This window comes from Tigriopus californicus, chromosome 12, assembly GCF_007210705.1.
Source record: "Tigriopus californicus strain San Diego chromosome 12, Tcal_SD_v2.1, whole genome shotgun sequence".
Taxonomy (NCBI): domain Eukaryota; kingdom Metazoa; phylum Arthropoda; class Copepoda; order Harpacticoida; family Harpacticidae; genus Tigriopus; species Tigriopus californicus.
Window position 1 is genome coordinate 7,186,340 of NC_081451.1, and position 21,724 is coordinate 7,208,063.

The 21,724-nt window shown below is 41.3% G+C and overlaps 4 protein-coding genes across 7 annotated transcripts; 2 read left to right on the forward strand and 2 right to left on the reverse strand.

Annotated features, from left to right (window-relative positions):
* Positions 1 to 251: 251 nt before the first annotated feature.
* LOC131891372 (uncharacterized) lies at positions 252 to 2,711 on the forward strand. Of its 4 annotated transcripts, none has more exons than XR_009374393.1 (7): positions 252 to 485; positions 816 to 941; positions 1,028 to 1,135; positions 1,296 to 1,337; positions 1,527 to 1,594; positions 1,978 to 2,046; positions 2,289 to 2,711. XR_009374393.1 is itself a non-coding variant. In XM_059240909.1 (6 exons), exons 1-6 carry the CDS (start codon positions 359 to 361, stop codon positions 2,300 to 2,302), a joined length of 486 nt encoding a protein of 161 aa, XP_059096892.1. In that variant the 5' UTR covers positions 265 to 358; the 3' UTR covers positions 2,303 to 2,711. The 4 variants fall into 4 exon arrangements, 2 of the variants coding, with proteins under 2 accessions (XP_059096892.1, XP_059096893.1); XR_009374394.1 differs by having other exon boundaries at positions 267 to 485; positions 1,028 to 1,108; XM_059240909.1 differs by lacking the exon at positions 1,527 to 1,594 and having other exon boundaries at positions 265 to 485.
* Positions 2,674 to 10,946, reverse strand: LOC131891368 (cyclin-dependent kinase-like 2). Its single transcript, XM_059240904.1, has 13 exons — positions 10,604 to 10,946; positions 9,244 to 9,438; positions 9,047 to 9,146; positions 8,617 to 8,808; positions 7,988 to 8,096; positions 7,790 to 7,931; positions 7,640 to 7,726; positions 7,417 to 7,531; positions 7,141 to 7,220; positions 6,892 to 7,061; positions 6,622 to 6,818; positions 3,775 to 3,957; positions 2,674 to 3,053 (listed from the first exon to the last, which is right to left on the reverse strand). The coding sequence occupies exons 1-13, from the start codon at positions 10,769 to 10,771 to the stop codon at positions 2,860 to 2,862; spliced, it is 1,932 nt and encodes a 643-aa protein (XP_059096887.1). The 5' UTR covers positions 10,772 to 10,946; the 3' UTR covers positions 2,674 to 2,859.
* A 5,820-nt stretch (positions 10,947 to 16,766) lies between these two features.
* Positions 16,767 to 18,225, forward strand: LOC131891460 (zinc finger protein ZFAT-like). The gene is made up of 2 exons (XM_059241048.1): positions 16,767 to 17,303; positions 17,703 to 18,225. The coding sequence occupies exons 1-2, from the start codon at positions 16,966 to 16,968 to the stop codon at positions 18,085 to 18,087; spliced, it is 723 nt and encodes a 240-aa protein (XP_059097031.1). The 5' UTR covers positions 16,767 to 16,965; the 3' UTR covers positions 18,088 to 18,225.
* Positions 18,226 to 18,686: 461 nt separating this feature from the next.
* Positions 18,687 to 20,349, reverse strand: LOC131891406 (peptidyl-prolyl cis-trans isomerase FKBP8-like). The gene is made up of 6 exons (XM_059240958.1): positions 19,957 to 20,349; positions 19,749 to 19,898; positions 19,483 to 19,681; positions 19,229 to 19,421; positions 19,023 to 19,159; positions 18,687 to 18,952 (listed from the first exon to the last, which is right to left on the reverse strand). The coding sequence occupies exons 1-6, from the start codon at positions 20,228 to 20,230 to the stop codon at positions 18,748 to 18,750; spliced, it is 1,158 nt and encodes a 385-aa protein (XP_059096941.1). The 5' UTR covers positions 20,231 to 20,349; the 3' UTR covers positions 18,687 to 18,747.
* Between the last annotated feature and the right edge of the window lie 1,375 nt (positions 20,350 to 21,724).

The following is a 21,724-nucleotide window of genomic DNA, read 5'->3' on the forward strand; positions in this document are numbered from 1 at the left end:
CTGCCCGGGATGCGAGCTTTTGATAAGAATTGAAGAGCTCTTTTCCTCCCTCTCCGTGTTTCCCGAGGGCAAAGAAGGGGGAAACGTGACGGTTCTAGCAAAGCCTTACCCATGTAGAAAAGGCCGCACACATTTAGAGAGCCAGGCTAAACCAAGGCTTAGGGTTTCACCAATCTCGAGCCGAGATTTCATTGGTCTTTCCCATTTTGTGCATCTTGCTCGCTCACGACTCACGAGGGGAGGATCCCCCGAGTCCAAGGCCAGAAAAGGCTCCTTCTCACCAAGTTTGGCTTCAGTAAACGGAAGCAAGTCTTCGGCTGAGGAGATTCCAAGAGGTTTTGTGCACTTTTGCCCAAAAATGAAGGCTTTCACTGGAATGGTCTCTGTCTTGTTGGCCTTGGCTCTTAGTCACCACCATCATGTTGGGGCCAACCCTGTGGGTGTGGAGGAAGATCTGGTGCCGGTTCAAGCCGAGGACATGCGGGGTAAGTTCAAGCAAAGCAAGTCAAAGTCAGGCTCAGAGAAATTTGACCTTTGGCTAGATGACGAAAGTCCAATTCAAACTCATCCTTTGTGTTTCATCTCGAGAGAAAGGCTTGCAGAAATGGGGAACACAGGCTTTGGCAGTGATTTCTTAAATTTGATATGAAGGCCGTAATGCCATGGAAAGTAAAAAGAAGTAGTTTGAGCTTTAGCTTGGGAATATGAGACCGAGCAAAGATGAAATATTGACCAATTTATCTCTTTACGGAGATTAAAAAAAGACATGAGTAAAACACTAAATGGGTTATTGTTTGGTCTTCTTTATCAAGCAGATCTCTATGGAAGTGGGTACTATCCCATGGGCAAACGAGGCGGCGTCAGAGACAGCTTAAGAGACCTCCTCCATGCTTTGGAGACCGAGGCTTCGTTGGAGGCCGCCGAAGATGGGGAAGTCGAAGGTTCGTACGTCTGGAGGAATGAACGAACGGTATTGAAGACTTAGAAAGCCAGGGTGTGTACTGAATTGGCATTTGATTCTCCCTAGGCGATGGCTCTCCCATGATGGTGGCACCCGGTCCCGTGACTGGACCCTCTGGCAACCTCCATTCCGTGGATAAAAGAAGACGTAAGAGCCGTTACGAGAAGCTGAAGCGTTAGTACCAAAAACAACCAAATCTCGATCTTTTTTCCAAGTTGGGCCATGATTGCCGTGACATTGTCCTGTAGTACCGTACTGGTAGTCAGAGTAGTCTTTGGTTTGGTTTCTGAGCGAGATGGAAAGCGGGTTTACAAACAGTTGTTTCGATTTTCAGGTCGTCGATATGGATTCTGGGTGACGGCCATCAACAAAATGGGTAAGAAATATGTTATGTATTTTTGGTTTTTTGACCTCTAACCTGGATAAGAGCAGTAGTATGCAAAAAGTATGTAAAAGTTATTCCTTTTCGATACACTCCGTTCCGTGTTCAGTTCTCAATTCCCAACAGCACAGGGTGTCCTTGTGCTTTTGCGAAGGCAATGAACGATTTTTGCTTCTCCTTCAGATAACAACCACCTGAGTGGGTTCTTGGGCAAACATAGAAATATCTATAACGTATTCAAGCGATCACAGGTAGATGTCTCGTTGCTTTGTCAATTGAAAATATTTTTTGGATTGGTCCAACCCCTTTGAAGGGTTGAACCTGCTTCGCTTTGAGTTCCACATGTTGTTTGATTAATCATCATCATATTGCCGCTACGATTGCTATTAGTACTTTGATTATTTGCACAAACTGGATTTTTCCTCCAGGGACATGCGCAGACAAAATCTCCTTGTGATTTCTTTCGCTTTTGCTGTGAACTACTGTAATAGTGCATGCCAACATCACTGACCTACGTACATCCGCCGAAGCCATCCACATTCCTCCAATGTACTTTTGCTCCATCCAAATACGTAAAAGATGATACCAGTCCACGATTTCGTCGTCTCAATGCCGTTTTCGTTTTCACTTGCAGGGAATGTGAAGCGGGGCCGACCGTTCATCCCAGCATTAGGCCAACCCATGGCCGATTATCACAACAAAAGTGAGTGATCATTTCCAGTGAGAGTTCTTGAAATACGTACCCCTAGATTTTTGGTCTAGATCTAGTACAAAGATCGTTGTTGTAGATCGGTTAAGCATGCCTCACGCAACCTCCTTCCTTCTGGGAGGTTTCTTCCTCAAGAAGAAAGTATGGACCTCAGTTGTTCAGATAGGTTTCAGGATAGGCCCTAGCTAGCCAAGGAAACCGAGCCAAATTATGACGAATCACGTCGTTCTTTTCAGAGTACTTCGGTTAAGTACCATGGTGGTTGGAAAAGTCACAAGAAATACCCCGTTCTGAACCATACCATTATTATCGTCGTCAAACTAATAATCCCTTGTCTTCCACTGAACCAAGTCTTCCAAACCAACGATCAATAATGTCTTCTTCAAGTCAAAACCACTTCAAATAACAATACTAGTTCGTTCAAGTGTTAAAGATGCCAATCTCAGCTTTCAACAATAACTGTGAAACGGGAACCAATTCCATATGCGTGTATGTTCTATCAAAAACAACTAAAACAAAAACAACAATAACAAACAACCAATTCTTCTTACTCCTCTACTACCAAGTCAATAACCATTCTTACATCTTCACATTTCTTCAGAATTGCTCAAAGCCGTTGAATGATAATAATAAACCTTTATTGAGTCAACTAACCAAAACATGAGACATGTGTATACTTTGAACCACATAAATACGTTCTTGAAAAGGCAAATGGGACAATTCGGGAAGGCGCCATCGAAATGCATCGTCATTCCCAACCAGCATCTAATCTATGCTACTGAATGAAATAATGATGCCAAACTCTCTTCATACATATGGCAAGTTATGGGAGGGCCCTCCTGCTCCCCCTGCTCCCCCAGCTCCATGAGCAAGGTTCTTGACGAGGTTGTTGTGGCCACCACCATTGTTACCTCCTCCGACACCTTCGTCATTAGTGGCTTTCAGACCAGTGTTGCTTGATGCGAATCCTCCGTGACGACGTCGGGAAAAAGTCTTCGTTCCTGAAAGACGAAGTGAGGTGACGAGTGAGAATTGAAATGCATTATTGGTCAATGGGAAAAAGACGGAGATGAGGATCGAGGAAAAAGATAAAGAATCGTCGAGACAATATGGTAGAACTGCGACTCATCACAGGTTAAGAAAGACGTTCAAGTGCAATTGCATTGTACGACCATGACATTTCCGCCTGACGCAGCCAGGAATCAACAAAGGGCTTTGAAAAATAAAAATTATTAGATATCGCACTGGGAATGAGATTTGAAGGCTAAAATCTCGTTGAATTGTCGGTAAATCAATGATAATGAACCACTTGTCCAGACATTTTCCTGGGTTATAAATGCATAGTGTCAAATTAGAAAGGCAGAAATGTCCAAATTGTAATTTAAAAAGAACTTAATAACTCATTTCTACTTCCATCGCTTCTATATTCATGTCAACATTTCAAACTTCATAAGCAAGCGTTACGAGGCTTATTTTTTATTTACAGCATGAATTTTCTGGCGGTCATTGGCAAAAATCATGAAAAAAAAATCGATTAACCGGTTTTAGGTTGGTTGCCGACTTTTAATTGATGATCGGGTCTCCTAAATAAACAATTAATCGTTATACCCTAAGCGGTATAAGCGGTACAGAATGGAAACGTTTCCGCCGACCACAATCGCAAAATATTTTATTCACGCTTTGATGAGTTTTACGTCGAAGGTGTGCCATTCTAGTACGCACCTGAGATTTGCAAATTGGAGGCATTTCCTCCCCCCATGACGCTGGGCAATGAGAGTGGCTCGGTTTGACGCCTCTTCTTCAACATCTTCCCATGATCCGAGTAGAAGTGCATCGTTCGGAGTGCCTCCCCGTCCATGGGGATGTCACTCACCAAACTGGACAAGCCTCGCTCGGAACTCGCGTCTACATAAACAAGTAAAACAGAGAGACACAGAGAGTGAGAGGAAACCAAGCTTGGGGGCCTTGAATTCAAGCTTTGGATATCTCATTAGCGACTCAATACGAACTCAGAGATTGGTTGTAAAAGAGGGGCATTTCAATGCAAAACACGTGGGTGGCGGCCATTATGATTCTCATGTTCAAGCACAAACACTTGAAAACTTGGAGTCTTATCATGACAATGTATATAAGTGGACCAGACAAACAGAACTTTGGTTTTAAAAAAAGTCAGCCGTGGAAAATGAGATATTGAGGTCACAAAAAACCTAGTGATAGCTGCTTCATTTCGGGATGTTTCCGTATTTTTCATCCCCACAAATTTAGCATTGTAGAAGATTGGATAAATGAAATGGCTTGAATGGCGCTAAATACCACAATCAAAGTATACATTGGCTTGTTTGGTTCGTTTTGAGTTTGCTTCCTGCTTTTTGTGCATCACAGGATTTTACTGAATTAGCTTAGCTTATCAATGCTTTTTTTAATAATATTGTTTCATGCCAAATGAGGTTCATAATTTAGGTCGAGACTTTGCCCGGATGTCACAACACCTTTTTTTGAAAGAAATTAGCACTAATAGAAACAGTTGATTGAGTAAAGAGGTATTTCTTGTTTAGCACGGGAGACGAAACCGGAACAACCCTGCATAATATTCGGTAACGTCATGATCTCGACATTTGAGCACGAATTGCGAATTCACATAACAACAACCAAGAATGAGGCAATGTTGAAGGTAATAAAAGGTTTATGACCAAGTGTTCATAAAAGGGGTTGATAAAATGTACAGAGATATGCAGCGTCAGGCATGGAAATTTGGGATTGCTTTAAGAATGAACGAAATTTCAAATGGCTGACTTGTAAAACAATCCATAGTTAATTTTGGCGACCATGCCATGTTTCACTAAGAAAAAGATATTCATTGAGTTTTTGGTGAACGTCGAAAATGTTTCCGACTCAGGATGTTGAAGCTAAATTTTGCAAATCATTTAAGTTTCTGTTCTATTGTTGCTATGTGTTCACAACAATAGGGCGGGAAGTTTTGACCCACCTCAATTATGGCGTTTTGAGTCAAACTAAACTTGACCTTTCTCAAACTTTCATCCAGGTTTTTTTTGCGGACTTCCTTACCGCTACTGGGATTGGAATCCCAGCAGTTCAAGACGAAAAATTTATCTATTTTACTTAACTTTTATTTATATATATATATTACCACGATTTAGAGTGGCTGATCTGGCTAACCCTTGAATATAAGGTTGATCAGGAATTTTCGTCAAAAACTTGTCCAAGTCTGACTTAAATCCTGCTACTGGATCAACGCCTACATAAGACCTACGAATAGTTGAAGGCACCGTTCGATTCAATGAAACATTTTGGTCGCGTATTGTAAAATCTGCATGCCTTCAAATCAGTCATTGAAAAGCTCGTTTTCCTTCTTCGTCGTGGCACAGCCTAACAAAACATCAACTGCAATGTTTTATCATTACCTCAAATCTGTGTCCGATTTGCAATTTCAAGTGAATGAGGATAATAAAACAGGTTTTAGGGGACTCACTTCTTGCACTGAATCAACCAACATCCAATTTTATGGAGGAACTTTGTACAGCCTTCAAATTGGGGAATTCTACCCCAACCAATGGTTACTAATTGCATGCATGTATGCTTTTCGGACATCAATGATGAAAGTGAATCGACTGAAATGTCAATTTAGAATATGATATTGACACTTCTCGAAAAGTATGCTGACTTCTTATTTCCGTTTGTGACTGCTTTTAGTGGATATTTTCTGGCTGTTCTTTTATGAGGAATACTTTTGCAACAGAAGGTGACTTTTCTTATTTAACATTGATTTGATATTTCATGGACCATATTTGGTACAAACATTTAGAATAATAGCATCTCCAATAAAAATGGCATCATATGAATAGAAAGATGAAATTCACAAGTTTCGTTATTGGCAGTCAAATTTAATTCTTGAGCGTTTGGTACAAGCAGTACAAACCTTATTTTTAGGTTTGTAGCCAAGATTTAAAAGGGAGAGGATTGCAAAATGCGGTACATTCGAAAAAGACCAAAACATTTTTTCTTAAATGCCATTTCCATCTTTATTGAATGTTCTCAGTAACCAATATCAAAATCAGAGCCAGAAAAAGTTTATTGCTTTTAGGCATATATTCAATTTGGCTCGGTCCTGAGGGTGACGATATAAGCGGATTCCCTTGCAGCGCTTTATTTTCAATATCATAACCTCAAGCCATTTAAAGCAGGAACAGGTTACGAAAAGAAGCGCTCTATCGAGAAAGCATATATGAAAGCAATCAATTTGATAGTTGCTCACAACCAAATACGTGAAGAATTATGGTCAAGATTGTGCATTAATCCAATAGTCAAAGTGGGGCAATTATTAGTGCTCGAGCAAATAATTTGCTAATGAAGCAATCAATACTTGCGAACTATTGCGAAGTTTTTCGCTACTAGTAGACCTCTACCGCAGAGGACAGAACTATCGAACTTGATGCCTATCATGACGACTTTTACCAATACTTAATTAGTCACCGAGTAAAATTTGGCGATGGGTTAAATGAGAGTGGAATTACGCCTCGTTAAATTGATTTAAAAAAAAACTTTTCGTACCGATAATCATGGCACGCTCTGTGATGTCCTCGAGGAATTTGTCCGAATCGACCATATTCGCCTGGTTATTGTTCATGTTATTGTTGTAATAGTTCTGGTTTGTCGTCGTGGTCGGAGTTTGAGGTTTACGTTTGGATGAGGATGACGATCCTGAATGATAGACTGCTGGGGACGGCGGGCTTTTCCTAGAGATGTCTCTACAAATTCCAAATTCAACAGATGCAATCGATCAAGCCAAGGTTTAAAATTTCACAAGAATGTTTGAAGTACTTTTTCCGTTGCTTGGCCGAGTTCAAGAGATTGTTCAAATCCGAGTCAAATCCTTCATATCGCTTCAGGGTGCCGAAAGGGCTTGGACTGAGATCGGTTTTGTCGCTGATTTCGGAGTCCGAAGGGGGTTGATGGTGCTGATAGGAATTACTGTATGGCGAGGTGATTTGCTACTCAGAAGATGAGAGAGACTTGTGAGCTTGAATCCGCATTAGCACACGTAATTCCAAGCATTATGACAAAACTTACGGAGCGAGCACTGTGAGTGTGGGAGGTGGTTCCTTCCATGATTGTGACGGGCAAATTGGATGGAAAGAACTTTCCGGAACCTAGTATAATATTGCACAGGTAAGTCTACTGGATTGAAATTGCAATTTTTCTGTTCTTGTGAAGGTTTCAAAACTAGAGTGTCATGAGAGGTTGAGTGCGTGAATGCGGAACATGATGTTGTTCTCCCTGAAACCTAGCCAACCTGGTCGGTCCTTCAAATTCAAGCATATTAACATATTGAAAAATAATACCCACCTGTGATTCCACTCATAGGATCGGGGGAGCCAAAATTCTTGAATGGACTATCGACGTTTCCCATCCCGAGCATGAGATTGTCAAAAGTTTCCGATTTTCGGCGAAAGGTTTGACTCTATGGAATGAGGTTAAAAGAATGAATGGCTTGGACATGCGGAGACTAATATGGGAATTTGAGTGCCTGATGCATGCATCAGAGGTGCACTTTCCTCAACATACGTACTTTCTTCAAAGTCTTGATCTGTTTGGCCAGAGTGTATGGAGGGGATTGTGATGCCAAAACTTTGAGGCGATCGGGATCTCGAGACGTCTATTCAATACAAGATCAAATGGACAATAAAATCAGAAACGAATGAAAACTCATGCTCATTACCCCTGCTTTGACGGACGGTGTCGATTTGATATGAAAGTTATCGTGGGTGAAGAAAGGCTCGTTGAGTAGTTGAGAGGCATTTGGACGCTCAGATTGATCCAAAGTCAGCGTCTTCATCAAAAAGGCCACGCAATCTCCCGTCCTATAGGAGCAGTGAAGGTGAGAAAATGCAACGTCCCGAAATGAATCAGTACTCACCAATCGGGGAATTGTGTTTTCAATCCTTTAGGGTTGACGCTCTGAATGTTCAATCCGTGGAACATTGGGTTTCTAGCGATGATTTGCCGATGCCGATTGGACAGAGAACCTACACGCGAGTGATTTTTCTTTTATGAAAAGCTTTTTTCAGAGGTAAAACTTTGACTCTCTCAACAGCGTAAAGGAAACGAATCGTTCCTGTGAGAAACTGTATTTCATGGCTGTCTGTTCATATGTGGCTAAAATGTAAGCCTCCAGCCACTAGTGAAGAGACAATAAATTTTGACGAATCAAATCTTGGCTTCAAATTATTCTGGGTAGAGATTGTATCTTGAAGACCTGCTTTAAAATGGACTCTGCGAATTCAATGGCCATTACTTATCATGAAGTTTATTCAAATTTGGATATAACAAATCTAACTTGATCAACGTCTTCGACTTGTTTTTTCTGTTTATGTCCTCTAGTTTGAAGATAGATTTAGGCAAGTCCTTCTATTCAAATTCGTTGGCATGAAAGGTTAAAGTCATCACATATTCATAAACTTCATGCAAAGAAAGCAACTCCCGTTGAATAAATAGCTATTATTCATGCTCCCATTTCCAGTTTTCTCAAAGCATTATTTGGATTACCTAAAAGTTGGGTGATGAGAAAGAGTTGATCAATGTCCGATTCGCCTGGGAATAGAGGATCGCCAGTTCGCATCTCGGCGTAGACACAGCCAATGGCCCAAATGTCCACCTCCTTGCCATATTGAGTGTCGCCAATAAGAAGCTCTGGCGCACGATACCAACGCGTAGCCACGTAGTCCGTGTAATTCTCCCCTAAAATAGACGATACGTATGAAGTCGCGAAATTTGAAATTAAAGTCTTGTTTAAAGGTTCATTTGTAGAAAGAATCCTATCCTGAGTTGTAAAAAAAGTAATGTCTTCGATTTTTATCTCATCTCCATTTTCTACCTGCTGTTAATCTTTTCATTGCTTTGGAGCTGTTATATTTTCAACAAAATAAAGATATTTTATTAGCAACTTTTGGCAATAGCCCATGTACGCATGTCGAACCTGGAGCGGCCATCAGACGTGCAAAGCCGAAATCGCAGAGTTTGACGATCCCACTACTGGAGACCAGTACGTTTTCCGGTTTGACGTCGCGATGAATGATCTGTAACATTGACGGGTGAATAGGCATCCATTCATTATCCGTCGAGTTGAAAGTAAGTAGACCCTCGCCAAGAGCGTAGATTAGTTGCCCATCTTACATTGCTTTTGTGGCAGAACTCAATCCCACGGAGAACTTGGAATGTGTAGGAGCGGCTTTTCTCGGCGTCTAATCCCTTGGGACTCTCTTCCAGTTCATCGAGGACGGTGAATTCCACGAATTCAAACACGAGGAAGAGTTTTTTACGCTTTCGGAACACCTCGATCAGATTAATGAGATTCTCGTGGCGAAGTCGCTGAAAATGGAAATGGAAGGTTCAAGCTTCATGCTTAGAAAGCAGAATACGCTGGATCAGCATATAATTGCCTTTCTTAAGTTCAGTTTAAGTGTACGCACTAAGGCGAAGAGGCAAAGCACGGAACCTTGAATTGACCCAAGGATAGCAAGCAAGATCAGATCTGATTTGTCGATCTGCATTGTACAAAAACTATTAAAGACGTCAAATTTTGAAGGTGCAAAACATAAACCAACTATGCGAGACTCTTCCATTCAAGTAATGGCCGGTATCGAATCCAATCATCACCTATCCTAAGTAGATCTGGAGATTCGAAAAAAAGCTGTTGGAAGGTTTTCCTTATCGGTTTTCCTTATCGGTTTTCTGACTCGTACAACAACAATGTTTTTGTATGAGGGCAATAAATTTTTAACACTGATCAACAGATTGAGAGGGAAAATCTTTCAACAAAAATAGAAGACGTAAGCTCGACAGCCTCCAAGAATGTCTTGGAAATATAAGAGCAGCTACCCATTTACTCTAGTTAAAAAGCTCATCAAATTACGCATGAATTAAAGTGGATTCTTCTCTGGAATTGGTCATGATTTCAAAAAACATTGGCGTCAAATTTGCGAGTACTGATGAAGAATAAGTTGATTTTCAATTATAGGTAAACTTTGTCGAAAACATTCAAAACATCAAAAACAAACTTGATCATTGTTGGTACAATAAAAAATCCTATAGAAGGTGCCATAAAATCTGTGAAAAATCTACCTAATTATCACCATAGAGCGCTTTTCAAAAATCCAACCTAGGCTCGGATTTGAGATCTGGGAAACGCGATTTTAAGGAGGTTGTACTAGATACCGAAATATTTGGAAAGAGTGCATTCACTTCATGCGGTCATGTTCGTCCGAAAACCCATTTGGAGTTAAGAAAAAAAAATAGTAAAGTGGTTGATGTTGCGACCTTTGCATCGTCTTATCATGCATGCATACATGCATACATGTATTCACGCTCCTCTATTCAAAGCCAAACGACGCTAGCAGGCTGTCAAAATGGTCACCCTTCCACGGAAACTGGTCCACGGGTTTCGATGGAAATGCACTTCGTTAACCAACCACCAATATCTTCATTTACATCAAGCAACGCATCAAGTCAGAAATTTGCATTTGGATGAACTCACTTTGAGCATGCGGATCTCCCTCATGGCGATCTTCTTGACGGTCTGGTCCTCATCGGTCTCGAGGAACTTCTTGATGGCCACCAACTGGCCGTTGTCTTTGCGGCGACACTTCATGACCACCCCGTAGCTACCCTCCCCCACCACCCCTTCATTATCGTATTTATCCATTATTAGGAAGGTGATGATGATGTTTATCCGGTGACCCTCTCGATCTCACTCACTCACTTACTCACTCACTAGGCCTGATCACACAACCTGCCTCTGAGATTCGCATTTCCTAGGCCCCTAGGTTTCCGTGATCTTATCTGCTTTGCATGGAGAGCCAATTGGTTTGAATCCCAGTGCTGCCACTCAACAAAGAGCTTTCTTTCCTTCTCCTTCTGCCAAGTACAGAGTGAGATCACCACACACAGGTATGAAAGTTGTCGGGTGGTTGTCGTCACTCCAGAGGGAACAACAATTTCCTGGACCAGCGGGGAAGTCGCAAGAAGTCTCTGAACGCCCCGGAATGAATGGCCCCCATTCCAGCAGCCTGCAGGGAACAAAGGAAGAAGAAGGGCACCCACCCACCAATCAGGCGGAATAACCTCGAATCAAATCCAAGATTCCAATATGGGTGGCATGGATCACATAGATAATCTCCAAACTCAAAATTGGGATTAACCCGAGTCAGTCAGTACAAATCGTGGCAAGTATAAGTGGGAGTTCTAGGTTGAAGATATATATTTTGTCCTGGGTGTACCTTCATCAGTTGACGTATTTTTTTTTGTTATGAGAAAGCGGTTAAACGGTGCAAAGGGGAAGGGCAGGCTTTAATAGAGCTGAGTGTGAGTAAGTACAGGGTAATTGAAGTAAAATGAGGGATGAATTTGAGATTGTACACGAATTGCAATAGAACAAAGTTGATAATTTGTTTCATCGTTCACTTGCGCTGGTGGCAATGTTGCATAACGATGTTAAAAAATGGATGAATATGAGTCTTTCGAAATTATATATATATATACATCATGCAATGCCAAATATTTGATGTTTGTTGTATGTTTATTACCAAACCAACCCTAAAGAAAAGATGGTATTCCAAAAAAAACTCGATACTAATGAATCGTTCAAACCAAAACCTGTGGCCTTGTTCAGAAATCTTAGTGCGTCATCTGCCCCAAGGAAACGATAAAATAAATCATCGACTTTTATCTTTTGCAAATGACGAGACTACTCTTTCCAGTTACTAGTCGACCACAAGTCTTATGTGCAGTACACTAGTATTGACTCACTCAGATTTCTGTAAACCCACCATCTAAAGAACCCTTCTCAAAACACGGAAATTGCCGTGAAAAATAAGCATGCCTTGTTATCCACACGTACCTAGATAAGTGGAATCCAGAGAATACAGCCAAAACCAAAGTGGCACTCCCTGCTAGTTAGTTAGTTATTCCTCCCCCTCGAAACCACCAAATCTGGCCTTCTGCAGATCAGTACCCACATAGTCTGAAGTGGAACTCTGTCCGTCCAATGAACAATCGAACGATCGAACGAAGGAGGTGAGGCCAGTCAGGGGCTTACATACATATGTGTATGTGTAAGTATGTGAGTGTGCCATGTCGTACTATCAATCGTACACATTGAACAGGTCTCAGCTTGACGCCCACTTGGGACAAAGCAAGGGGGAGACACAGGAATGACTAACATGGTCCGTGGGAATGGTTGAGCCACACTTCTTCTTCCATCTATCCACTCACTCACTCACTCTTGGTGGTGTCGAAAGAGAAATCGGGAAGCATACTTTCGTTATTATTCGCTTTTTCAACGGAAGCATGTTCATGTTCCAAGGGCTTAAGACTTTTTTTTATCCGCTTGATCCCTAGCAAGCAAGTGTTTCTACAACCAGAGATGACGAGGAAATATTGACAACCACGCGATGTCCTTACTCTATCTATCGGTCGTCTGTTATTTTCCACTCGGCTAATTCCTCCTCGAAAAAAAACGTCCGTCATCCGGCCACTTTAGTCATTACTGTTGTTAATGGTTGATTGCTCAAGGAGAATCAATGAATCATAATGAACATAAAATTCAGCAATATCAACAACAGCACAATAATATTTTCTGCTTACCTTGGATGAGAAGGTTCTTACCGGGTTCAGCTGCTTGAATTTACTAATATTTAAATCAGGATTTTGAGCGCAAACACGTAATTTCTAGTTAGGTCTAGTAATTAGCTTTGTGTTTTTCCACGTAGGAACTCTCAGTTGCTGAGACCAAAGCTTTGTCGGAGACGAGCCGGTGATACCATTGAAAAGAAAACAAAGAGGGGCAAAAACAAGTCCGTTGTGTCTTTCTATTGCTGGTTAATCGGTAACCAAAGAGCATTGTTCAAGTGAATCATTTTGTCGAAAAAGGTCACTACTAAATACCATTTTGTTAACCGATTGAGAATCAATTACGTTTTGAAACCTATTTGCATCACACTCTAAGCCAAAGGGAAAATTCTTTCTCTCCCAGTACAACTGCATTCTCCGTACTTTATACTGCAATGATATTTCAATTCCCGTCTATTACCTAATTTACACATATATTCCCGATTTTGATTTGTGGGTGTGAGTGAAAAAGTGATGCATCATGAAAGTAAGGCGCACAAGCATGAAACATCATCAAATAGTTGAAATTGGGTATGTTCAACGTCTTCCATCCAATATGCAAATACACTTGGGATTGGGAACACACACGCAACGAGAGACGATCAGCCTGAATGTACGCAGATATTAAAGATTGTCGAAAGCCAAGAATAGGTAGCTAGTAGAGGACTAAAGTAGAATATGAAAACTTCTTGTCGGATAATTTATAAATGTTCAATTGTTGGCACGTTCTTTAACAACGAGTGAACTCAAAAGATGTACGGAAATATATATATATGTTTACACTTTGTCTCATACATCTAGTCCACCAAATTATGGTAAAATCCTGTTTTTTTTTAGTTCGACCATCATCTAGAAGGGGAACAGGTTTTCGAGGCTTAAAATATTACCTCTTAATGTTACTTTAACATTTCTATTGAAGAAATATTTTTTCAATGCATTTTTCCATTGGATCTGAAATTGGATAACCAAAACATTTTCCTCCAAAATAAATCATGCGTTGCCAGGACGACTGATCTCAAATGAAAAACACAGTGTATTTACTAATAAAGAAGACAAAAGGTATTTTTCATTGAAGAATGGTCTACCTTTCAAACGCAAAGGATTTATTGTGCTGATGGCAAATACTCGCTGCTTTTCTTGAAAGTCTTCGTGCTGAGTCACCCTCCGTGTGGTGTATCTCGTGAGCGGGTCGCTGACAATAATAAGTGTTAACCAAGTGATCTCAAATCAGAGAGAACTTTCGGATGGATTCTTGCCCCCAAAAAACTGGATTCAACCCAGGTTCAGATGTCCATGAAATGTAAACGAAGCAGAGGTTCATTTTATTGATATCTCTTACATCTCAAAGAGCAGGGATCACGAGAGGTGGTCAATACGACGCTCGTAAGCCGATGGTCAACGTTCTAGATCTCCAAATGTTGTTCAAACTAGTGCCCTACTAGGATGAAAAATAATCGTTCAAACCCGATTGACGGCTGAAGTAGAATTGATCAACGTAAGGGGATCATTTCATTCAACAATGCAAAGGCTATTATAGATTAAGTAAATGTCGATTAACTAGTAGCTTGAACTATTTTTTTCGGGGAATTATCATCTTGACTGTACTTCTAACCATTATTGCTCTTTTAGGACTAAAACAGGTGTTGAAAAATGGAATCCAACCATACTCGTAATTTTAGAATTTTCAGACATGAATTTGGGCAAATCAAAAATCAAATTAACCTCGCTACTTTCATAGAAATGTACACATAGCCAACATTTAAAAATTTAAGCCAATACCTTCAAACTTAATAAAGTCATGTTCCAAGTTCCTAATTATCACATACCATCTGTTTGAAAACAAAAAAAATCATCTCAATTGAAGATCGAGGCTGCTCCCATTTTACCATACAAATAAATCCACTTATCCTCGTGGGAAATGCCTATTCCTGTTTAGGTTTTATCCATGGCTTAGACCTCGGTATCTATTTTGTTTTTCAACAAGTTGCACAATCGACTCAATCCGGTTGTGCAAAATGGGATTAGGTGATTTGTACTTTGGCCTCAAACCCTCGCTGAACTTTGTGTCACCGGTTGGAAACTGGAAAGTACCTCCATGGCCATTGGAAATATCTGTATGCACGATGATCCTTGAAAGAAATTTTGGATGAACGGTAATCTAATTAGGACTCGTGTCTCAGCCGAGTTGGGAGGGATCATTAGTATCGATATCCTAAGGTGTTGAGTTGGGTGCATCGTTAATCTTCATGCATATGTGGGGACAAGATCTTTACTACACATGGCCAAGAATGAAGATCGTATTTTTTGCTTGCTAACGACACTGTAAAACTTAACTCGAGGCGTTTTGGACAGCGCAAAACTTTTAAAACAATTCTAAACATATGAAAGTCGAAACAATCGATTTCAAAACGAGCAAGGTATGGATATGGAATTGTGATTGGTCTACTGATCAAATTTATGCGGAAAGACATACGACAAATTCGCAACACATCAAATTTGGATTTGATACTCACATAGACATAACTCCCAGAATGATTATCAAAGTAAAGCCATGAAGATGAGTAAGCTCCTCCATAAAGGCATCATATAATTCCTCAGAGTTTTCCTAGCCACCACTTCGTCATTCATTATACTATCGTATACAGACTATGCATATGGTTAAAGAGGCTATTCCAATGAATCCGGATGAATAAATTGATCGAAATGTTTGCTCAAATGAAAAAAATGGTGAGGCGAGAAATCAGGTCATGATGGATTGGTAAAGCGACAGATATTTAGTCAATGAGCGGCACTAGTGTTCTTTGCTCAAAGATAGTTGAGCTCGAAGAAAATCGACTCTTTGGCGGATTGGATACTTCATTGAATCGTGTTTGAAGATAAAGGCGAGAGCTTGCTTAAGCTTCTTTTAAAATACCAGGTCATGAAAAGGCCGAGTTTGGTGTTAACAAGTCAAGTTCTTGAGATTCGAATTGGAATAAACTGTCCGAGAGAAAAGTCATGCCCATTGAATTCACAGTTGTGATATGGGTTTTCAGGTAGAGTTTTTACCAGAGACAATCAAAAGCATAATATTTGCGTTTGATTGCCGTTTTGAACGGCAATTCGTTTTCAATGTCAATTCCATGCATAATCCACACTACCACTCATGCAAGAGAGCATTGCTCAGAATCCTTTTACGTACGGAACAAGGGCAAAGGGGCAACATGAGAACCTCAAGTCCGTCATTGGGCGGCCAATTGGATGCCATAGGCAGAGCTAAACGATAAGCCATAGAAGGAAATGACTGCAAAGGATGCCTCCGAGACCTTTCTTGACCAAGGATATAAGGATAAAAACCGAGACATCATGCTTGGCTGCAGTAACGGACTGTTTATGAGGCTACGAGCATTCTACTTCATGATTTTCAGTTTCTCATATTTTCCCTCGTTTGGCCGTCCGATTATGTTCAGACGGCGAAAAATGCGCAGGATTTGGAATCGAAAATTGTGTGGAAGGAAAACTATTATTAATGACTGAGAGTTCAGTCCAGAACCCAATAGCTAGTCTATTGGACATAAATTCGATTCCTCCAACCCCTATTTTGTCGCTTTTCTAATTGCCAAACTGAATCAAGAGTGAACAAACTTTGAAATGCCTGTTGAAGGACCTTCGTGCCAAATCTGCTTGATTTGAGCACCTATTTAAGATCATATTCCAAATCAGTTCCTACTATAAATTTGACCAATTGATACATCGGTGAAGCAAAACCCAAACAAGACCAGCAGAAATGTTTGTCATTGAAATTTCTCAGTCTTTCCTTAAGCCACCCTGAATTCAGGGACAAAAAAAAATCAGTCATCTATTCAAAAGGCCAAATTACTTGGAAAAAGAATGCTCCAAGGAGTCCCCACAAAAATGCTTCAACTTAAACTGGAAGCAACTTATATCAAAAGAGAAGTTGCGGACAGGTCCAAATTAGTTGGCTTGGGATTTGGAAACCCCTTGCTTGTGATTTCTCAATGTTTATGTATTTCCTGAGCTGTCTCCTGATTGGCCGTGTCTTTCTATCTCCTAGGCAGGGATTTGCTCGACATCTCGACTGCGATCGATAGACTTGGAGCTTTTGAAGATGCTTGTTGCCTATTGGAGGGTTGGGGTTCGAACACTATGACCATCGGATTGGATGCCAGCTCGGTCTGTCATTGAGAACCCACTCCGGGCGTCTTGGGACATGATCCAATCAAGACCACCATGGAGCATCAGGCCCCAGGCAAATACTCGGCTCCGCCGCCCAACCAGTCGCCCATGTCTTTCTATCCTCCAATAGACCCCAAGAATGCCCTGGGCTTCTTTCAAAATTCGCCCTTGGGCTACCACCAAGCACCCATCTCACTTGTGCCCACTCACAGCTCGAATCCCTTGCTCCAGCCTATTTCCACACACGAGGCGCCCAATGGGACAATCCCACACTCGGGGGCCCACGGGTCGACCTCCAGCAACACGAATTCGATCCCAGATTGGGCCGTCAAGGAGGTAAAGCGAGAATTGCCCGAGAACGACGACGGACCAGCTTCCAAACAAACCGTAAGGTAAGCTGTAGCAGTGTTCCGGTTTGTTTTGTGTAGGAGAAGTACAGTCTAGAGCAAACTTGTAAAGATTGGCGCCAATCTTGAAACGGCGGGAAAGAGCATTATGTTACGGACAAGATTAGCTCTATCTAACTTGTATCAAATGCGGTCGGCAGAGAGTTTTGCTTCTGAGATTCATGTGTTCCTCTTATCAGAAAAAAGAGTCCCTAGGGTTACAAGTACGAATTCGTTGAAAACCATTGTTTGGCACACAAGGCAATATGTATTTCTCAAATTCGCGATGTCAGTAGGTTTGATTTTTGCTTTCTTTCGGTTCATTGTAAATATATGGGATGTTTTTCTTCATATTTGTTAAATTAATTAGATTTAGACACATTTTTTTATCCTTGAATGTTTCAGGTATGATGTGAACGGGAAGAAGTTGTACGCTTGTACTATTTGCGATTTTGGAACCAAGCAGAAGGGTCTGTTAAAGGTTCACATTAACTCGGTGCACTACAAGATGAAGACTTTCAAGTGTGAGCTGTGCAAGTTTGTCTCTATTCAGAAGGGCAATCTCCGCGCTCACATGTTGACCGTGCACGAAAAGGCGCGGAATTTTCCGTGCGACTTTTGCGAATATCGCGCTGGAACCAAAGGCATTCTGAAGACACATGTTCAAAATCGACACTTAAAACTTGAAAAGGAGGCGTTCGAATGCCAATTGTGTCCGTACAAAGCTCTTCGAAAGAGCCATCTCAAGCAGCACATGGCCCACGACCATAGGTCGGTGCCCACGTCTTGACTCTCACGGGGTAGAGGTTAAGCGCTACAACCAACCTGTTCTCCCCAAAGTATTCTTATAAATATAGATATATCGTCTACTGAAAAAGGCAAATCTCTCCCAAAGTTGTTAACTAAGAAATAAAAGAACACTTACATGAACCTTACGCTATGACCAATTGGTCAAGGTGGTTTCATCTTTCAGGAAATTCAGAACCTATGGACATACACCGTTCTAAGGACTGGTTTCTTGAACAATGGCTTGTTCAAGAAGCCAAATTTGCACAATTTCAGACGAAACCGTTGATCTATATTCAGTGAGGTCAAGGAATGCTTATGCCAACATAACTCTTCATTTAATTCAGCTTTGCTCCCTATAAAAAGGGTGATTTTTGTTTGGATTTATCTAGTGCGTTGGACATGGAGGTTCCCAAGGAAGTTAGAAAGGAGCGTTTCTTGAGCTTACTTGCCCATCGGCAAACCCATATTTAGCTTGAATCTTTGCATTTAAAACTCTGCTTGACATTAAGATATAAAGTTAATAACCCCTGGGTAAAATGCCCTACCCCCCACTACATCGTATAGCTATATTTGTTTTGATCTTGAAAAAAAAAATGGGAATAGACTTGGCAAAGAATTTTACTACAACACTTACAATTTTTTGATACAATTTTAACATGATTCAGCTGGAATTCCATTTCTGAGACACGGCCACTGCGGCCAAGACCACGCCCAAACTACATGCGGCGAATCCGATGTTCTTGGCCATGACTTTTAAGTACGCCTTGACGTTTGAAGACTTCTCCGCCTCCACTTTATCTAAGCCCAACATTTTCCTGGACAATCTGGTTTCTTTCTCTTTGTTTTTCTTCTGAACGGAAGACAATCTGAAAAAAAACCGGGATACTATGTTGACATATACAAACACAAGAGGGCGTTTTTCGACCGGTTTCGCACTTTAATATATCAGCTTTGACTTGCGTGTTGTTGGGATAGAGCATTTGGATGCGTTTGTAAATGCCAAGGGCCTCATCGATGCGATTCTTGCTCTGCAGGGCCTTCCCTTTCCGATAAAGGGCCTTCTCGTTGTTGGGCTATAAAGATCAAAGTGCGATTGAAAACTATTAGTCGAACTTGATCCCATAATCCTGAAGAGTACCTACCTCGACCTTCAAAACATAGGAGAGTGACATGAGAGCAGAATCTAGAGCATCGATCTTGATTTGGCACAAGGCGAGATTGTTCAAAGCCTTCAGACGTTCGCCTAACAAAACTTGGAACTCTTCGGGTAACGAGAAACGATCAATAGGCACGTCCAGAGTGAGTGCTTCGTCGTCAAAATATTCAATGGCTTTCCTGTGGACAAGAGGCTTTCACTATCAAAAATACACCGAATTCGGGGATCCACTTTACTCACCTATAACATTGCATAGCGAAGGGGACCTCTTGTCGCGCGAACCAGTAGTTGCCACAATCTTTCTTCCGTCGGCCTATCCGAAGACGCTCATTCAGTTCCAAGCCTTGAATGGAGGCACTCATTTCCATGGACAGGAGTTCCATCTGGAAGATCACGGCCGCTTTCGGAGGAATGCCCGAACCCGGCAATCCAATCTGACCTAAATCGGGGTTAAGAAAACACATCAGACGCCACTAGCTTGCTACTTTCAAGACCACTCTGTATACCATAAGCGAATTCTGGATCGGCAATCACTTCCGTGATTTCACCGGGATGCATCAGGCAACATACCAAGTCCATGGCTTGGATTACTTCACTTTCTGATGCTTGGAACTCGATCTCGGTTTCCTTGACACGGATGGCCCCATCAAATGAGACTGGGAGAGATTGGCGTGATTACGTCGGATGCAACTAAATAAAGGTTCTGTAGCTTACCTGTGTATTTCATGCGAACCGTATCTCCTTGTCGGGGTTTACCCGCCGAAATATCGCCTTCTTTGAGAGTCTTTTTGCGAAGTCGTCCGGAGCCCAAAACATCCAGATATCCTTGGGAATCATACTCTCCCGCATGATCATAATCATCATCTTCCTGTGGCTTGGGTTTTTCTGCCACAGGGACAGCCTCACCTTGGCTTTTGGATTCGTCCTGGATAACCGAGTCGCTCACTGAGGGCTCCAATTGGACGGGGGCATCTTCTGAGGTCGCCATGAGGAGACCTGGGTGTGTGAATTGATTTGATGCTATCTTCGAGATGGAAGATTAATAAGATTGCCACTGGAATGTTCTGCAACCTCTGTTTATCATATCTTCAGTTAACAGCTGAGACAGGGTGCCACCAACGTTCAATGGATACACGTGGACGGAGTCCTGGGCCAGTAACTATCATTCAAAATCGTTTAGAGTGTCCCAAATGAGGAGAGTGTGATACAAATGGGTTATTTCTTTTGATTCAAGATTGACAGAAATGCAGCCTGAAGTTTAACAATAAGCGTACCTTGCGAAGTTTGAGGTTGAAATGGAGGACCGAAGAGAGAGGTTTATATCATGAAACAATTTCTTAACGTTTGTCGGATTTCAAGGAGAAACAATTTTTAATAATTTGTTTACATTTTGGACTTTTGTTCCAGTATTATTTTCCACAAGGCCATGAAGCCGTATGGTAACTGTGATAACTAGGATAACCCTCTTAAAGAGAAAGATTGAGGATACCCCACAAAATTATTTTAAAAAAAACTAAAGTTGAAAAAACACAACAACCAGCAATTACGAATGCAATGGGCATCATAAAAAACAGTTGTTTCCTCTTTAGAGACGCTAGCTGTATTTAGTTCAAGGTATTATAAGATATCCTTACCTGAAACACATTTCAGCATCAATGACATTCCACTTCGGCGTCGAGAGGAAATGTGAAAGGGTTGCCAAAAACCGGTTTTCGGATAGCCTATACCTTTTGCTCTTCATGTAATCCCATTGAAGAGCAAAACTTAAACCTCTCACATTTCTTCTCGACGCCGCAATGAGCTTATCTTGAAACACAAGATTATTTTCGAATCGAATTTTCGAATCGAATTTCGAAACGCATGTGGTTTGATTCTACATAATTCCATGTCTTTCTCAACTCTCAACCACACCCACAGACGGAAAACCAATCTGATACGGAATGCAACATTGGACTGCCTCTCAGAATTTCTTAATAAATGATGTAATGGCTGGCTTCGCTGACCGAACGAGGATCAACCCTCTTCACCCCAACACAAAGTTTAATAAATACTCTTGACGTATGTTTGTATTAGAGGAACCCCTCTAGTTTGTATCCTCGAGGATGAGGGATCACTTTTCCGATTGAGCGAGCAGATTTTCCCGGCATTGGGCGGCAGCCTCGCGAAATAATATCAACTCCTCGTTTATGTGGTTGATCTTTATGACAAGATCATTCAAGGCGGTGTAGGAAGCCCTGGAGTCATGGATGATCCGTTTGATTTCCACAAGTAACTTGATCGAGTTATCTATGGAAGCAAAGACTTCGGCCTCGGCAGACATTTTGATTTGATGCACAAAAAAAAGAACTTTCCCGATTGATATGGAAAGAGTCACTGGCTTAACGTTGGAAGTATGGCGTTCATAGCGTTTTATCATCTCTATTGCTCGCTCGCTGTTCTCCCTTTTTTTCGAATTGATTTTTGACTTTGTTGACCGAGGTTC

Bases quoted from the DNA above. Each gene is read 5' to 3' on its own strand.
- LOC131891372 (XM_059240909.1), top strand. From the start codon at position 359: ATGAAGGCTTTCACTGGAATGGTCTCTGTCTTGTTGGCCTTGGCTCTT. The intron at 486-815 runs GTAAGTTCAAGC...TTTATCAAGCAG, and splicing joins TCAAGCCGAGGACATGCGGG to ATCTCTATGGAAGTGGGTAC. The intron at 942-1,027 runs GTTCGTACGTCT...GATTCTCCCTAG, and splicing joins CGAAGATGGGGAAGTCGAAG to GCGATGGCTCTCCCATGATG.
- LOC131891368 (XM_059240904.1), bottom strand. From the start codon at position 10,771: ATGGATAAATACGATAATGAAGGGGTGGTGGGGGAGGGTAGCTACGGG. The intron at 7,532-7,639 runs GTACGTATGTTG...CTCATTCCATAG, and splicing joins AGATCAAGACTTTGAAGAAA to AGTCAAACCTTTCGCCGAAA. The intron at 6,819-6,891 runs GTACTTCAAACA...TGGAATTTGTAG, and splicing joins TCGGCCAAGCAACGGAAAAA to AGACATCTCTAGGAAAAGCC.
- LOC131891460 (XM_059241048.1), top strand. From the start codon at position 16,966: ATGGAGCATCAGGCCCCAGGCAAATACTCGGCTCCGCCGCCCAACCAG. The intron at 17,304-17,702 runs GTAAGCTGTAGC...TGAATGTTTCAG, and splicing joins GCTTCCAAACAAACCGTAAG to GTATGATGTGAACGGGAAGA.
- LOC131891406 (XM_059240958.1), bottom strand. From the start codon at position 20,230: ATGGCGACCTCAGAAGATGCCCCCGTCCAATTGGAGCCCTCAGTGAGC. The intron at 19,422-19,482 runs GTGAGTAAAGTG...TCTTGTCCACAG, and splicing joins TTCGCTATGCAATGTTATAG to GAAAGCCATTGAATATTTTG. The intron at 18,953-19,022 runs GTGCGAAACCGG...GTTTTTTTTCAG, and splicing joins GTCAAAGCTGATATATTAAA to ATTGTCTTCCGTTCAGAAGA.